We start from the raw sequence: 18,827 nt of genomic DNA, 5'->3' as shown, positions 1-18,827 counted from the left end.
TTTATACCGTACCTGACAATGGATTCCATTCATTACTGTATCAAATAAAATTAACTGGCCTGCAATTACTTAATTTATCCTCTTTAAACTATGATTCAACACTCAAAGTACTTCAATCTCCTGATACCAACCCTGCAGCCAGAAAAGATTGAAAAATATTTGTCAAAGTCTCTGCAATGTCTTCTCTTACATGGAATATCTTTCATTCAGGCTTGCCAATTATCCATTAACAAATATGCTAACCTCCTTAATACCACCTCTTTCAGTAAACTTATCCCAGCCAATATTTAACTTTGCTGTCTAAACACATCAGTGTCATGCACATATTTAATTTTAGTTTAGTTTAGAGATACAGCACGGAAACAGGACCTTCGGCCCACAGGGTCCGTGCCGACCAGCGATCCCCGCACATTAACACTATCCGACACCAACTAGGGATAATTTTTAAATTTACCAAGCCAATTAACCTACAAACCTGTACTTCTTTGGAGTGTGGGAGGAAACCGAAGATCTTGGAGAAAACCCACGCAGCTCACGGGGAGAACGTACAAACTCCGTACAGACAGCACCCGTAGTCAGGATCGAATCCGGGTCTCCGGCGCTGTATTTGCTGTAAGGCAGCAACTCTACCGCTGTGCCATCGTGACCATGAACAGTTACAAAATATGGAGACATACCCATATATTCATATTTGGTTTGTTTGGATCATACTCCTTCCTTAGCCATCCTTAGTTGTTTGGGAACTTATTAAAAAAACATTTTTTAATTTTTTTTAAACGTTACGTACCAAGGCTTCTTTTATAACCTTTCACTGCCTTTTTAATTTCCCCCCTCCACTTTTAAAGTGGTAGAAAGCCTGGAAGAGCAGATTCCAATTTGGCGTCTGCCATGCCGTTCACTTTTATTTGCTTCAGTTTACCCTCGATGCACGCTGGCATTCATTGGGTTCCAGATTTGGCCGTCCCACTCATTTCTTGATAGGAAAGTTTACACCTTGAACCCCTCATCCCTACCCGCCCCAATGTGCTGGATAACAGCAACAATTGACAGTGACAATGAACATCTTGTTCCCAATTAAACACTTTGCTAATTGGCACTTTCCATTTATTAATATTATTCCGGAAGGTATTTTACAAAGGGTGTCTACAAAACAACGGAGAAATTTGTCCTGAGAATAGTTGACCATAGATTAAATTGAAATTTACAGCATAGTTTAAAAGCAGACGTATGACTTTACCAGGGAACTTTGAATGAGTCAAAATCAATCCCAAACCTAAACTCCTGCTAAAAAGAATGCATCACATTGAAACAGTTTGGCTTGTAAAGTCTGTATGGTCTCTTACCGTAATCTCCAGTCAGCCAGCTGGTATCGTTTATCAGCCTGCACATCACAATAATATTTCAACAGATAATCCAGGGAATGCCGGCCCAGGTTGAGAGTGCGAGCAGCTTGGTGAGTGTCGAACATGTTGACAATATAGAGTCCAAAATCTCTCTGTAACCATTCAACGTCTGAATCGGCACCGTGGAAAACCTACAGGCCAAGGGATTTAATTTAAACAGTTTTACAACTTTCATGTCCAAAGTATTTTAGATGGGAAATCTTGCTGTCATTTCTTTTTTGCAAATAATGCAGTGAAAGTGCAAGATGGCATTATACATTTCGCAAAATGTTCTGACAAAAAGCCATCTAACTAAAACATAGACACCCATAGCAATCCAGACTACACCTCTTCCCACCCTGATTCCTGTAAAGACTCTATCCCCTACTGCCAATTCCTCCGTCTATGCCGCATCTGCGCCCAGGATGAGGTTTTCCATACCAGGGCATCGGAGATTACCTAATTCCTTGGGAAACGGGAGTTCCCGCTTACATTATTCATGAGGCTCTCCTCGATATCCTGCAGCTACACTCTTGCTCCCCATCCCCCCCCATATGCAACAAGGACAGAGTACCCCTTGCCCTCACCTTTCACCCCATCAGCCGTCGAATACAACATATAATCCTCCAACATTTTTGCCAACTCCAACAGGATCCCACGACTGGCCACATCTTACCATCTCCACCCCTTTCTGCTTTCCGCAGAGACCGTTCCCTCCGCAACTCCCTGGTCAACTCATCCCTTCCCACCCAAACCACCCCTTCCCCAGGTACTTTCCCCTGCAACCACAGGAGATGCAACACCTGTCCCTTTACCTCCCTCCTCGACCACATCCAAGGATCCCGACAGTCTTTTCAGATGAGGCAGAGGTTCACTTGTACCTCCTCCAACCTCATCTACAGCATCCGCTGTTCCAGGTGTCAACTGCTGTACATGGGCGAAACCAAGCGCAGGCTCAGCGATCGTTTCGCTGAACATCTCTACTCAGTCTGCCTTAACCTACCTGATCTCGCGGTTGCTCAGCAGTTTAACTCCCCTCCCATTCCCAATCTGACCTCTCTGTCCTGGGCCTCCTCCATTGTCAGAGTGAGGCCCAGTGCAAATTGGAGGAACGGCACCTCATATTTCGCTTGGGTAGCTTACACCCCAGCAGTATGAACATTCTTCTTTAACTTCAAATAGCCCTTGCTTCCCTCTCTCTACATCCCCTCCCCCTTCTTCCACCAGTCTTACTGTCTCTGACTACATGCTATCTCTGTTCCGCCTACTCCCTTGATATCAGTCTGAAGAAGGGTCTCAACCCGGGACGTCACCCATTCCTTTTCTCCAGAGATGCTGCCTGTCCCATTGAGTTACTCAAGCATTTTGTGAATCCCAATAACTGAAACACTAACTATCTCTCTTCACAGATGCTACTTTACAGCTGAATATTTCCAGCATTCGGTTTTTTTGGGGGATTTTGCATTCAACATTTTCCTGCGAAATTCCAATGAATTCAGGAATCCAATGACTACTCGAGTTCCCGGCCAACTTTCTAAAATATTCTATCAAAAACCAAGCGATTATGTAAATATATTTACAAAGAAGCTGTATCTGGAACCTGATCAGTAACAAGGAGTTATTTTGCTTGGTATTTGTTATATTACTGTTACGTGTGTCAATACATAGTGGAAAACGGTGTTTTATGTGCTGTGCAGTCAAACCATACCATGCGAGTACAATCAAGCCATGCACAAGGCCAGGCACACAGTGCTGGTGTAACTCAGCGAGTCAGACAGCATCACTGGAGAAAGTGGACAAGTGACATTTCGGTCGTGACCCTTCATCAGACTGATTGTATGTGTAGGGAAGGGGCAGGACAAAGCCTAGCAAGTAACAAGTGGATACTGGTGAGGGTTTTTTTTTTTAAATAGTCAGATGGCTGGACAAAGGTCAGAGATGAAAAGACAAAAGGTGTGACGCCAAGGGATTGAAGAGCTGCAAATTGTGCAGCAAGAATTAAGAATGTAGGTGCAAGGGTTATAGTTATCTAAAATTGGGGAATTCAATGTTCATATCTTTGGGTTGTAAGCTACCCAAGCAGAATTTGCAGTGCTGTTCCTCCAGTTTGTTTGTGGCCTCACCCCGTATATGGAGGAAGCCCAGAACAGAAATGTCAATATGAGAATGGGAAAGAGTTAAAACGCTTAGCAACAAGGAATGAGGTGAGGAATGAAAAGTGAGGAACGGGAAACTCCATCCTTATTCCACCGAGGAAGAGGGATAGCGAGAGCAGAACTACAGAATGCAAAGAAGACATGGGTGAGAAATCCATCGTTGACCGCAAGGGGGGAAAAAACACATTTACTAAAGAAAGAGGACATCTTGGATGTCCTAGAATGGAAATCCTCATCTTGTGAGCAGATGCCGCAGCGCCGGAAAAATTGAGTGTAGGGTTTAACGTCTGTGCAAGGGGCTGGGTAGGAGGTAGTATAGTCCAGATAACTGTGGTGGATCAGATGGGGATATCAGTTGATAGTCTGTCCCTTATGATGGAGACTGAGAGATCAAGAAAGTTGAGAGAGAGTCCAAGTGAATTTAAGTACAGGGTGGAAGTTAGTTGGCAAAGATAGCAAAATTAACTAGTCAGATATCACAAAGGTCTTGTGACAATCTGATGATCCAACAACAATTTACAAGAAAATAATTAAGTAAAATAAGTGATTTAAAGTAGGAATTTAGTATAAATAAATGATTAATATAAATATTAAACGACGGAGTAAATAGTTAAGAATCTCATGACGGTCATAAAAGATACTCATCCATTAACAATGATGCAAATACAAAGAGATTCCATACCAGGCCGTACAAAGCTGTGTGCAGAATAACTACTCCAAAATGGAACAGATGAAAGGTATCACAATGATGCAGATGGTGCCTCAAAGCTCCAGAAAGCATGGTTAATTTCTTGACCATCTCTGTGGAGTTTGCATATATTCTCATGACCGCATAGAGCAGGGGTCGGCAACCTTGTTCTGCATAGGCGCCAGGACGCATGTCTGTGTGAGCGGATCTATCACGTGTACACATGGATCCCGCCCCCATCCTGCCCCGGATGGCAGGCCTCAAATCACGTGTTCACATAAATCCCGCCCCTTCGAGCACTGGCCCCTAGTTACGAGCGCTCACGAACATGGCGTACCTATGGACCATTGCCTTGGCACTGTCCTGAGGCGGTGGCTCAAATACTCACACTCAATCGTCCCCAGCCTATTGTCAACCCCGATCCGAACATTGAAGCAGACACAGAAGCACAGACACAAACCCCGACTTTGCGCAGGATATACGGTACAGCCAGAGCTCGGCGCTCCTCGGCGACTCCGCCATTGAGGCCGCCAGCGCAGGCCTCCTGCTTTCCAAATATACTGCTATTACATCTTTAACAATCAACTCAAGCATCTTCCCCTCTACCGATGTAAGGCTAACTGGTCTATAATTCCGTTTTCCACAGAAAGTGGGGTTTCATTGGCTACTCTCCAGTCCACAGGAACTGATCCAGAGTCGAGAGAACATTGGAAAATGATCACCAATGCATCCACAATTTCTAGGGACGCCTCCTTGAGTATTGTAGGATGCAGACCATCAGGCCCTGGGGATTTATCTGCCTTCAGTCCCAACAATTACCTAACACCATTTCCTGACTAATGTGGATTCCCTTCAGTTCCTGTCTCCCACTAGATCCTCGGTCCACTAGTATTTCTGGGAGATTGTTTGTGTCTTCCATAGTGAAGGCAGAACCAAAGTACACGTTTAACTGTTCTGCCATTCATTGTTTCCCAACATTGAATGGCAGAACAATTTGGACAGGCACTTGGATGGGAAAGTTGAAAAGTATAGAGGCAATGCAGGAAAATTGGATTGGTGCAGACTGGTATTGTGGTTGGTATGGATTCGTTGGATCGAATGGCCCATTTCAGTGCTCCTTGAAGCAGAATACTAGTTGCACTGTAAATTCAAACCCTTACAATAAAATCACTATTGTCAAAGATGCAGCCAGCAAAATAAGACGTCTTCAATTCCCACGTTCCCTAAAGCTACCAAGGAAAGTTGTTCACAGTTTCAATTTAACACAAGAAAAGCATTTTTCAGCTGTGGCCAAAATGAGGAAATACAAGAGCAGGTTTGAAAATGCTCCACGAACAAAAGCTGGAAATGTAGACATGTATTGCTGGAATGTACAGCTCAAAGGAATGTTGCCACAAACTGGGGTGGAATATTCATGACCACAGAAACACAGCTAATCTAAGTACTTTTACAAAGAAAGAGCAGTGTTTAATATTTCCAGAATAGTGGAAAATGCCCTGAAGAGAAAACACTGCATATTGTAACAGTCAGCGCAGACATTTGAAAAAATAAATTAATGTCAAATTAGTATTGTTCATGTGTAATAGGTTCTAAATTTAAATATTAAAAAGATTTTTGGGCAAGATATTATTTTTAATAAAATCATGGCATTCCTCAAATGGTATAAGAGTAGAATGGTCCCTTCACACTTGGATTCTGGAATTAAGTACATCAAATTCATAAATACCAACTTCTGAGCAAAATCTGAGTTACGCAATGAGCATTTCTGAAACTGTTATACCTCACAAGACGAAGAAGCGGACTGAAGTAAGTCACTGCTTACCTTAACAATGGAAGGATCAGTAAAGACTTCATTGAGAATGTACATTTCACTGCGTAGTTCAAGTGTATCAATGACAAAATCTTCTTCCCTCGTTGATATCTGCATTAAGCAAGTTAATCCCAGGAAACTCCTGTATGAATGATGCTGATGAAAGAAGATGATCCATAATCACACATCATTATCCATAAGCAAATGCTACACATGTTTTACCATTGTTTGAAAAAGCCAGGATAAAATATACACAAAAACTAAGTAAACTTACTTGGCATAACCAGGATACGTAAAATATCTTTTGTTATATTCTAATGAAACCCAGTCTCCAAATAGTCAAGTGATAGAATTAAGCGGGAATGATGATGAGAATGTGGGGAACAGAATAGGATTAGTGCAAACGGTTCTCGATGTTTGCATGAACTTATTGGGCTAACATGCCTGTACCTTTGCCGTATCACTCCATGAGTCACAACGTACTGTGCTGACTACTTTTTTACTATACATAAATCACAAAAAATCACTAGCTTTTCTTTGAAGACATAAGCATTGCACCTAAGGGAAAAAAAAATAATAGTTCGTATGTAACACTCAGCAGAGTATGCTGCAAGCAGGAAATTCAGTTTGTGAATTATCTAATCCTCTGAACATTACTAATGGAATGTGTGACCAATGAATAATGACCAAGGTTGGCAATAAGCATTTTTTTCCTGCTCAGTGGCCAATAGCAGCTTTTTAACGATGATACCATCCAGTGTATTTGTACTTTAAGTATGGAACAAGTTTCAGTTTAGCTAAAATATTACCTTTTTAGTATAACCTTAAAAAAAAAAAGTGCAAATGTGATTTATAATGCTTCTCGATGTCCAAAAGTCTTTTCACTTCCAGGTGTTATGGGTTATTTCGTCTGATCCTCAGCCGTTTCAGTACATGCTCACTGCCACAGATATGACAAATGCCCAAGAGCTATGAACCAATACATTTACCAAATGTTTTGTCTCCTCGGGAATCTTCAAGGATCTCCCAAGAATATCAGATAATCACAACATCTAATTTCACTACAGCCTTTAACTGCTCAATAAATGATGTGCGAACAAAGGTAACTTAATGCTAATGTTTATATCGGAGCGGGTCACGCAATTGAACTTTAAGCATGAGTAGTAAATAGTTTACTAAATAGATTACAAGCAGGTTCTCCAAACTAAACAACCCCAGCAAAATACCCCAGACCCGTGATCAAGTTATAATTCATTTCAAAATTATCACAAAATTCAGGAGCTGCCAGTCACGTACATAAATGAAAAATTATGTGTCTGTTTAAATCGTGCCATCTGGCTCCCCCTGATTTCTCCCCCTGAGGATCAAAATCAAACAGAAGTCCTTATAATATTGTACTGCGGCAAACTGAGCTAATTTTAAACTTGGAAATAAACCAAAAATACCGCTGGCAAATTAAAAATTGACAAATTGTTCCATTTTGTGATTTTGAAGTTAAATTAGAAACATGGAATGAGATCAAGGAATAATGATCAATATTGGCCAAAGGAAATAATTGGAAATGGAAATCTCAACGTGCTTTTCATCACAATGCCAAACTTTATTTCAGAAGTTGAAAAAAACTAATAATAACAGGCATAGCATCCTACATAATTTGACAACATGAATGAACATTGATCGGTTTGTTGCTTATTCAGTTAAGGAGTTTACCTCCAAATCCACAGCAACCTCTTTGCACTTTAAAAGCTTTTCATTCATTTCCACCAGTTCTTCAAAGGTTGTGATTATCTGAAAGTTGGTCTCTGACAAAGGTTTGTACATCTAGAGGATGAAAGAGTCAAGTCAAGTCAAGCTTATTAAAGAGTGATTGCTCGTTCATTATTCAGATACAGAAGCTTCAGATCACACCATTACACTTAAAAACATAGAAAATAGGTGGAGGAGGCCATTCGGCCCTTCGAGCCAGCACCACCATTCATTGTGATCATGGCTGATCGTCCCCAATCAATAACTCTTGCCTGCCTTCTCCCCATATGCCTTGATTCTACTAGCCCCGAGAGCTCTATCTAACTCTCTCTTAAATCCATCCAGTGATTTGGCCTCCACTGCCCTCGGTGGCAGGGAATTCCACAAATTCACAACTCTGGGTGAAAAAGTTTTTTCTCACCTCAGTCTTAAATGGCCTCCCCTTTATTCCTTTATTTAGTACTTCATTCATAAATTCTATTGATTTACTTTCTTTTTAGGAAATATTGACATAATCATCTATGTTGTTCCCAATTTCATTAGAAAAAACATTGGTGGCTGAATACACTTCTGTGGCTGGCTTCCATTTTAAATCAGACAATTGTAAGTACAAGAACGAGATAAAAGAGATCTGTTTTAGATTTAATTTAGAGATACAGCACAGAAATAGGCCCTTTGGCCCACTGAGTCCATGCCGACCAGCGATCCTCGCACACTAACACTATCCTTATCTCTTGTGGGCGGAGCACCAAGGCAAATTCCTTGTATGTGAATAATTGGACAATAAACTTACTTACTTACTTATCCTACACACACTTGGGACTACAAAAGTTTACGTCTTTGGAGTGTGGGAGGAAACTGGAGAAAAGCCAAGCAGGTCACGGGGAGAACGTACAAACTCTGTACAGACACCACCTCCTGTAGTCAGGATTAAACCAGGGTCTCTTGCGCTGTAAGGCAGCAACTCTACTGCTGCCTCAAATTTTCAATTATTCTTTCTATCTGATACGCAACTAATATTCTTTTAAATCTCATCTCAAATTCAGAGAACATTCTGAGCAGCTCCAGCCACCTGTCTGTCAACATTGACAGCTCTTCTAAGAACTTCCTTGTACACTCTCTCTAGAAAGGGATCCTCAGGCCATTAACCAGTTATCTTGAGTCAATCCATTCAAACTCTGCAAAAGTACATGATGCAACACTTAACATTACTCAGCTTCTCCACATTCCAATCACTAACCTGTGGCTCCCGTTTGACAAGTAGAGCCTCTGCTGGCTCAAAGTGATTAAGCTCATACTGATAAGGATGTGAACTCCTGAAAAGGAAGAGGAACACACTGAGTAATTCAGACCTTATACCCAATTAATAAGCAAACCTGAAACTTGGAAGATAAAATAATTTTGGTATTTGCTGGCTAGTTTCTGCATTTTGTCTAATTGGTCTTGAATATGGCATCATCTTTGTGAATATACAGTTTGGAGCTTTTAATATATAGCTGAAAGAACTTAGCGGGTTGAACAGCATCTGTGGAAGCAAAAGGGTGGATGATCTTTTGGGTCAAGACGATGTCTTAGGACCTAATAAAGGATCACAGCTCAAAACACCGACCTCCCCTTTGCCTAAACAAATGCTGTTCGATCTGCTGTGTTCATCCAGCAGTTTATTTTTTGCTCCAGATTCCAGCATTTGCAGGCTCGTGTTCCCATACTTTGGTGTTTATAAAAAAAAGTTTATTATCTGTAATCATTTTACTAAACAACCTTTAAAAAAAAAAAAAGCAATAATGAGGAAGGGAAAAAAATCAAACTCAAAACTGAGAAACATTCACTCTGGAATCTCAAATTGTTTAACAAAGTTATGAAATGTAACATGCAGTTCACTCACATGCTCTGCTCATTTTGCTGTGTCCTCTGCTGATGGATGAAGTCAGCCAATGCTGCTGGCACATCAAGATCCTCTGGCCTTTCCTGGCGACTCCGTCTATTTGAAAGGACTGTAAACCCAGAAATTAGAGCCATCATGTTCCCACTGACCGCATTCAGCAAATATTTATGTAATACATTAGCCGGCAGTGCTCCGAATTGATCATAATAATACTGCAGAGTTGAATACAGGGCAACCTTTGTTCCACTGAGATAACTGAACAAGTGATCTTGATTTCTTGGCAACAAAAGCCTCTGTGTTTGGGAGCATCTGTGCAGGCACTAACTTAAAGTAATTGGACTGATGCATGGAGAAATCACCACCTGCAAAACAAACCGTCATGCTGAAAACATGGTCCAGGAACCCAATAACACTAGTGAGCTACCTGAAGTTCACAAATTGATGCAAACAATGTTCTCAAAGCACAATTAAAATTAAGATGAAATCGACTATTAAGGATCTAATATCCTATTGATATGGAAATCAGAAGCTTCAATTCCCACTTGTCAGAAGAAGAAATTAAATTTGCTTCTGGCTGACCAGTTTCTCTGTGTGGTCTACTGCAGTGAAGAAATGGACTACAAATGTACCCACTTACAACAGTAGAACAGCTATTCTCCAATAGCGTCAAATATCAAATAGTTTCAAATTAAAATGTGAAGAGAAGAGTACAGAAATGGAAAAGGGCTAAATGGGCTAAATTACAACATTGTCAGCAAGGTAAATGGAAATTTGTATCAATACTAACTTGTTCTCATAACTGCAAATGACTTATTAAAAGTAATATTCTTTGAAATGTTTCTTGAATTTTGGTTTCAATGACCTAGAATAAATCTAAGCAAATTATATCACATGGTACACACTAACCCAGTGTAACCATAACAAATAAGCAATGGTTTAGAAATGTACTTGAAAGAATTTTCAGCTGAAAAATGCTTGTCGCTTACAACAGTTTGTTCAAATGTCTGTATATTACCAATTATGGAAGGTTATGGTCTGAGCGCAGGTATATGGGACTAGGGGAGAATATGTGTTCGGCACGGACTAGAAGTCGAGATGGTCGAGATGGCCTGTTTCCGTGCTGTAATTGTTATATGGTTATATGGTTAATTCATACCTTCTGGGAGAGGTTTCAGGGCATTGGGTTTGATGAATAGTTTCGGTACAAAAGGTGTATTGGAGTTGTCGATTTTGTCCTTGAATTTCATCTGAGGCCGTGGGATGTTTTTAGCATGAAACAAGCGGAATGTTTCAGATTTTGATCTTTTAGTTTCCGTATTCTGGAAAAGAAAATTAGCGACAACATGTGAAACGAGTTTCCATTCATGATTTGCACCTTTAACACAAAGTGCCCTCCATAATGTTTGGGACAAAGACCCATGCATACTCCATTTGCCTCTGTACTCCACAATATGAGATTTGTAATAGAAAAAAAAAAAAATCACATGTCAGACTTTAATAAAGGCCATTTTTATACATTTTGATTTCGCCATGTAGAAATTACAACAGTGTTTATACATAGTCCCCCTATTTCAGGGCACCATCATGTTTGGGACACAGCAATATCATGTAAATGGAAGTAGTCATGTTTAGTATTTTGTTGTATATCCTTTGAAGTTAACGATTCATGGACATCACCAGTTGCTGGGTGTCTTTTAGTTTATTTTAGGGGGGGTGGGGGGTACAGAGGCAAATAAATAAATTATGGGTCTTTGCCCCAAACATTGAGGTTAAAGACCCCTCAACAAAACTTTTCCGATGATGATTCTTTATCCTGAATGTTAAGTTTCTTTTTTTCACAGATTTTACTTAAATAGGAACGTATGTTTCTAACTCCCCAGTGACATATCATATCTTAAAAGTGGAAGCATAAAAATTGGAAGAGTAGTTCTCACATAAATCATTTGAATGTAATAATATTTATCATAGAAGCAATCAATTTACATGATGTAACTACTGAGGTGATAATTGTTTTGTCACAGTCTGAACGTGGAAAGTTTTTTGTCTTGGTCTCTGTTCTAATTCAACTTCATTTGTTAAGGGTTTAGCACCTAACCATTTAGGTTTGCATAAAACAGACTAATCTGATATCAATTGATCAGAGCTCACCCTTCGATTCCAGCTTGAGACAATGGTTTTTGGAGGCTGAAGTCCTGCTGGAAGAACTGGCTGCTGATTCTTGTTCACACCTGAAGCTTCATCCAGCAAAATCCCCTGCACAAAAAAGCTAAGTAATATACAATTGACTAAAATCTGTACGATAAAATATCTTCTACATGTATGCCGTTCATAAAATAACATGGGCTTTGTTCTGAATAAACCTCTTGCAGAAAATGCTCAGCAGATAAGTCAGTATTTGTGGAGGAAGATTATCAATAATTAGTCTGCTTCGGATAAAAAGTTAACAACCTGAAACTTTAACCCTGTTTCTTTCTCTACTGAAGTGATGTGGCTCAAATAAATACAGCACGTTCATTTTCTCTTCTTTTACATCTACAACAAAATATGGTATCAATTTGGAGGAAAAATGTAGAAACAAGGAACTGCATATGCCAGTTTAAAATAAAAAGACACGTTGATAAAGTAACTTACTGGGTCAGGCAGCATCTCTGGAGAACATGAATAAGAAATGTCACATATTCTCCAGAGATGCTGCCTGACCCATTGAGTTACTCCAGCACTTGGTAGCAATTTTTAATCTGACCATCTCCAATTCCCTTTTCCTTGTTGTGCGCAATGAATTAAGAGAATTATTTAATTCAGTCCTTAAAAAAAAAACTAGTATGTAAATGGTATGATAGATACACCTAAAACCACATTGAGAAAAGGTGGTGAGCAAATTACCAAATCATTCTTCATACTGATTGCCAATCAGCCACACCTTCAAAACCCGGTTACAATTCGCAATTCAGCCTTACATACCACTCGTTCCAGGATGACATCGTTCGCATCCACCAACAAGTCAAATTTGTCTTCAAGTTCTGTCACCTTGTTTTGTCCTCGGATGTTACTCCTACAGTTGTGGAACTGCATAAGCTGGCTCATGCTGCAAAATTTAATTCCTTGGAATTAATACACTGTCATATTGTGCCAATGAAATGAAGTCATCAACTACAATGCAAGTTTATTTAGTGTTGATAATGAAATCCTATAGCAATAGGACTGTTTCATGAAGCACAGTCAAGTCACGCTTATTGTCAAATACACAAGTATGGTGATGTACAGGTAAAATGAAAATCATGCTTGCATAGACAACACACAAAAACATAAAATGCACATAAATTCTGCAAATCAGTGAAAAGACAGACTGTGCAAAAAGCAAGACATTAGTGCAAAATACAATTTGAAAATGTCCATGATAATGCAAGAGGTGGCCTTTAGTATTGTGTTGCCAAGATAGGATCAGGGTCGTGCAGGTTGGTTCAAGAACCTTATGGTGGTAGCAAGGATACAAGGTTAATTCCCGTGATGGCGGGACTGTCATATACTGAAAGAATGGCGCGGCTGGGCTTGTACACTCTGGAGTTCAGAAGGATGAGAGGATATCTTATTGAAACATATAAGATTGTTAAGGGTTTGGACACGCTAGAGGCAGGAAACATATGGCCAATGTTGGGGGAGTCCAGAACTAGGGGCCACAGTTTAAGAATAAGGGGTAAGCCATTTAGAATCGAGATGAGGAAACACTTTTTCTCACAGAGTTGTGAGTGTGGAATTCTCTGCCTCAGGTGGAGGCCGGTTCTTTGGATACTTTCAAGAGGGAGCTAGATAGGGCTCTTAAAGATAGCGGAGTTAGGGGATATGGGGAGAAAGCAGGAACGGGGTACTGATTGGGGGTGATCAGCCATGATCACATTGAAAGACGGTGCTGGCTCGAAGGGCCGAATGGCCTACTCCTGCACCTATTGTCTATTGAAAGTAGCTGTTTCTGAACTTGGTGTGGAACTTCGGGCTTCTGTATCTCCTACCTATGACCTCCGATGGTAGCAGCAAGAAGAACTGTAAGGGTGGCACTGTGGCCCAGTGGTAGAGTTGCTGCCTTATGGCGCCAGAGACCCGGGTTTGATCTGTCTGTACAGAGTTTGTCAGTTTTCCCCGTGACAGTGTGGCTTTTCTCCAGGTGCTTTGGTTTCCTTCCACACCCAAAAGTTACACAGGTTTGATAAAAATTGTAAATTGTCCATGGTGTGTGTAGGTTAGTGCTAGTGTTTGGTAGGCCGAAGGACCTGTTTCAGTGCTCTATCTCTAAAGAAGAGGTAATGATAGGGATCCTTGATATTTGCCTCTTTTGATGCAGTGCTTCATGTAAACTTCGATGGTAAGGAGGGCTGCGTCCATGATGGACTAGGCAGAGTTCACCACTCTCTGCAACCTTTTACATTCTTGTGTTGGAATTGCTGTACCAGACCACGATGCAACCAATGAGGATAGTTTCTACAGTGCAATTGTAGATGTTTGTTCAAGTATTCAGTGACACTGTGAATCTCTTTAAACTTCAAAGAAAGCAGAGGTGGACCTTCATTGTCCTTACATCTAGGCCCAGGACACATCACTCAAGATGTTAATGCCCAGGAATTTGATTCTCTCCACCACAGGCCCACCAATGAAAAATAGTGTTGGTCTCCCGACATCACCTTTCTGAAGTCAACAAATTAGTTCCTTGGTTTTGTTTAGATTGAGCAAAAAGTTATTGTTGCAGCACCAATGGACCAGGTGTCTCTCTCCTACATACCGACTCACCACCACCCATGATTCGGCCAAAAACTGCTGCTTCATTGGCAAATTTGTAGATGGCATCGGAGCTGTGCTTAGCCACATAGTCATGGATGTAAAGAGAGTAGAGCAGGCTATGCAACCTCATGGTGGTTAGTGAGATGTTATTGATTTGCAGATTAAAGTCAGTCAATGAGTAGTTCAACAATCCAGTTTCAGAGGGCCAAGTTTTGGAGCTTGGTGATCAATGTTGAAGGGATGATAATGTTGAATGCCAAGCCGTAATTGATGACGAGCAGCGTATGTGTTTCAATTATTCAGAGGGTTCAGATCATAGTGGAACGCCATTGATCTGCTGTCTGATTATGTTGGCTGCTTTTCCAAGGCTGCGTGAAGTAGAGATAGAACTCAACGTGGAAAGTCTGGTCTATGTGATGGTCTGGCCTATATCTACTACTCTACAATGTTTTTGTGTTCTTGGGCAGAATTGTTCCCAAACTAAGCTGCGATGCAATCCGACAGTATGCTTTCTACAGTCTGAAAGTCATTGGGAGACGTGCCAAATTTCCTCAGTCTCCAAAGGAAGTGAAGGCATTGGTGCACCTTCTTGGCTGTTACATCATTGCGTTTGGTCCACGACAGATCATTGGTAATATTGACACCAAGGAATTTGAAGCTCTCAACCATTTCCATGTTGGCACCATTGATGCTGATTCGGCATGTACTCCACCATGCTTCCTGAAATCGGTAATTAGCTCCTCCGTCTTGCTAACATTGAGACAATGGTTGTTGTCCTGACACCACATTACTGAGTTCTCTCTTACACTCCTGTACTCTGTTCAATGATTCGTGATCCGGCCAACACAGTGGTGTCATTGGCAAATTTGTAGTTGCAGTTAGTCAAATTTGGGTGCACAGTCGCGAGTGTACCATAACCAATCTCTCCATTACTGGGTTAAAGAGGGAACTGCAGATGCTGGAGAATCGAAGGTTAGACAGAAAAGCTGGAGAAACTCAGCGGGTGCAGCAGCATCTATGGAGCGAAGGAAATAGGCAACGTTTCGGGCCGAAGGGTTTCGGCCCGAAACGTTGCCTATTTCCTTCGCTCCATAGATGCTGCTGCACCCGCTGAGTTTCTCCAGCTTTTCTGTGTAATCTCCATTACTGTGGATGTACAAGGCGTCATTAAGGAATGCACTTTGTGCTCACAAAGTTCTTCTTTGGCACATTTGTGTGATGCAAAAAGAATTGTTGCAAACACAATGTGAAATTGCTTACCAAGTAAGGAGTCGATCAGCTTGCGCATCACAGAATGACTGAAACCCAGGGAAACTCCGGTAAAAATCAAATTCGTCACCAAATTGTGGAAGTCCATTGGAAGCTTTAGTGGCTGCTACCACTGTCCCCAAAGCATGCTGCACAAAAAAATGTGCATTAAAAATAAGAGATGATTCCCCCATCTGCCCACATCCATCACTCCCTCCCCTACCTAACCACTGCCTTCCTCTCTGCCCCTCCCCTCTGCTCCCCTCCTTTCACTCTCCACACCTTCACTCCCCTCCCTCCTCTCAACCCTCTCCACTTCCCTCTGTTCCCTTCCCTCCACTCCGCCCCCTCTCCTCCCCCCTCACTCCACTTCCCACTGCTCCCCTTTCCTCTGCCCACATCCATCACTTCCCCCCTACCTTCTATCCACTGGCTTCCACTCTGTCCCTCTCCACTCCCCTCCCTCACACTCTCCTCACCCCTCACGTCCCCCCTCCCCCCCTCTCCCCCCCTCACTCCACTTCCCTCAGCTCCCCTTTCTTCTGCCCACCCTCTCTCCCCCCACCTCCCCTCTCTCCCTCTACTCCCCTTCTCTCTCCCTTTCCCCGGAATCTGTTTTCCCCCAAACACCACGGTGTCGCCCTGGATCCCAGCCCCCGCGCCGCGCACCTTGACGAAGGTGTCCACGCTGCTGAAGCCGGGGATGAGGCCCTGCCCCTGGTCCCGCTCCTCGGCCGAGCCCCGCTCCGCCGCCATGATGCCGCCTGCCCCACACGTCTCGCGAGAGCGGCGGCGGCGACGCGTGCCCCGGGGAGGGCACGTGACGCGCGGCCCGGCTCTGGCTCGCTCTGGAATCTTTGCGCAGCCACTGCCAAAGATCTTAGAGGACAGCGCGCAGCCACTGCTGCTTCTCACACACACACACACACACTATCTCTCTCTCTCTCTCGACACTTTAACATTATTTGCAAATACTAGAAAATAAATTCAACTGTTGCAAATACTAGAAACTTGATTCAACTGATGCAAATACTAGAAAATTAATTCAACAGTTGCAAATACTAGAAACTTAATTCAACTGGTGCAAATACTAGAAAATTAATTCAACAGTTGCAAATACTAGAAACTTAATTCAACTGGTGCAAATACTAGAAAATGAATTCAACAGTTGCAAATACTAGAAACTTAATTCAACTGGTGCAAATACTTGAAAATTAATCCAACTGATGCAAATACTGGAAACTTAATTCAGCTGGTGCAAATACTAGAAAATTAATTCAACAGTTGCAAATACTAGAAACTTAATTCAACTGGTGCAAATACTTGAAAATTAATCCAACTGATGCAAATACTGGAAACTTAATTCAACTGATGCAAATACTAGAAAATTAATTCAACAGTTGCAAATACTAGAAACTTAATTCAACTGGTGCAAATACTAGAAAATTAATTCAACAGTTGCAAATACTAGAAACTTAATTCAACTGATGCAAATTCTAGAAAATTAATTCAACTAATCAACCAATGTGGTTCTGATTTCACATGTTAAGTAGGATTCATTAATAGACAATGATGTATGTTGTATTTAAGGTTGAATCAGTGGAGTTAGATTTTCATTCTTTGGAGTTAAAGATAATTCAAAAAACATTTTCATCTAGTCATATTCCAACAATCCAATTCTAACCAAATCCTCACCCAATCATTCCAATAATTGGAATATTTGTGCACTTTTTTATTTATACACATTGTGCATATTTATACACATTATTTTCTCCTGTGACTGCTCCGAATCTAAAATACGAATGCAAGGAAGTTCTCAACGTGTTATATTGTTATAATTTAAGTATTTGCAAACGACAAATGTATAAACGTAAGCAAGTAGAAACAATTCTTTGCCACCGTTATTCTTTGTAAATGGAACAGCAAGCTGTAATTTCATTCCTTTATTTCACTAGAAGCTGAAGGAAGAGCAAAATAAATGTCTGAAGAAGGGTTTCGGCCCGAAACGTTGCCTATTTCCTTCGCTCCATAGATGCTGCTGCACCCACTGAGTTTCACCAGCTTTTTTTTGTGTAACCTTCGATTCTCCAGCATCTGCAGTTCCCTCTTAAACAAAATAAATGTTCTGTTGGTTCTCAGTTGGAGGCTGTCATGTGCATATGGACAATTCCAGTCATGGTCACATTAATATCTTACCATTTTTAGGGTATTGCTCACCTATTTTTGCAAAGTGAGTCACTATATTCTGGTGCAGAAAGTTTGCTGAAAAGTAAAGTTAGTTGGAAGGAATCATGAAGCAGCTTAAGTCTGAAGGATGGTCCCAACCAGTAACGTTGTCTGTTCATTTCCCCCCACAGATGCTGACTAATTCATTGAGTTCCTCCAGCAGTTTGTTGTTGGCTCAAGATTCAAGATTCCCAGCATCTGCAGACCTCCTTTCAGTATCTCCTTTAATAATGTAACTTTTAGAACATTGAGTGTATTTCCTTTGTGAATTCTTAATCTAGTTTCTGACTATTGCTGCTCACAGCCCATTTTGGGAGTTGCACTTTGGGTTGCACGCAGGTCGAAATACAAACTGATGAAAAGGATTAATATTTGTAGGTGTGATTGCCCAAATCAGCCTGTTTTTTATCAAAAAACGGTTCAAATTTACTTGTGGAACTAAGTAAGCCATCACAATCAACGAGTGGTTTAACAAGTGATTTGTGTACAATTCAAGATGACAATTTGCAACGACATTTCGTTCAGACCGAAAGGTCTGAATGGCAAATAAAGGATTCAATTCAATTAAATTAAAACGCGGTGACTCTTTTGCACAGCCTCAGTCTACTATTCTTACAATCTTCTACTTATGTCTGATTATGTTTATGTATGGTAATATTTTACTGAATTGTGTGCAACAAAATAATTTCACATTTCCTCGGTATGACAATAAACCATTAAATTAAGACATTGAACATTAAGTCATTGATGTTCAGTAAGTATACAGTTATCAGTTCATTGGACTACTTATGTTTGTGCTGAGATATATGGTGACAAAACTAGCACATATAATCATTTTTGGAAGCCACAGAGTCCAAGCTTGGTAGCCGCTCAAAGTGTACAACTTACATAATAGATGCTGATCCAGGTTACTATT

The 18,827-nt window shown here is 41.0% G+C and overlaps 1 protein-coding gene across 1 annotated transcript in view; it reads right to left on the bottom strand.

Annotated features, from left to right (window-relative positions):
- The window catches only part of exosc10 (exosome component 10), a 39,308-nt gene extending 22,796 nt beyond the window's left edge, over positions 1-16,512 (bottom strand). Inside the window, exons 1-10 of the mRNA XM_055659448.1 lie at positions 16,355-16,512; positions 15,698-15,834; positions 12,629-12,752; positions 11,816-11,920; positions 10,824-10,986; positions 9,668-9,776; positions 9,023-9,098; positions 7,747-7,857; positions 6,049-6,192; positions 1,344-1,534 (exon numbers count right to left, since the gene is read on the bottom strand). Coding sequence (XP_055515423.1) covers positions 1,344-1,534; positions 6,049-6,192; positions 7,747-7,857; positions 9,023-9,098; positions 9,668-9,776; positions 10,824-10,986; positions 11,816-11,920; positions 12,629-12,752; positions 15,698-15,834; positions 16,355-16,441 — 1,247 coding nt within the window. The 5' untranslated portion in view covers positions 16,442-16,512. The remainder of the gene's footprint in view (positions 1-1,343; positions 1,535-6,048; positions 6,193-7,746; positions 7,858-9,022; positions 9,099-9,667; positions 9,777-10,823; positions 10,987-11,815; positions 11,921-12,628; positions 12,753-15,697; positions 15,835-16,354) is intronic.
- Positions 16,513-18,827: the final 2,315 nt, after the last annotated feature.

The sequence above is a fragment of the Leucoraja erinacea genome, chromosome 30, assembly GCF_028641065.1.
Source record: "Leucoraja erinacea ecotype New England chromosome 30, Leri_hhj_1, whole genome shotgun sequence".
Classification (NCBI taxonomy): domain Eukaryota; kingdom Metazoa; phylum Chordata; class Chondrichthyes; order Rajiformes; family Rajidae; genus Leucoraja; species Leucoraja erinaceus.
The sequence above is the reverse complement of the archived record's forward strand: the minus strand, read 5'-3'. Positions and strand labels throughout refer to the sequence as shown.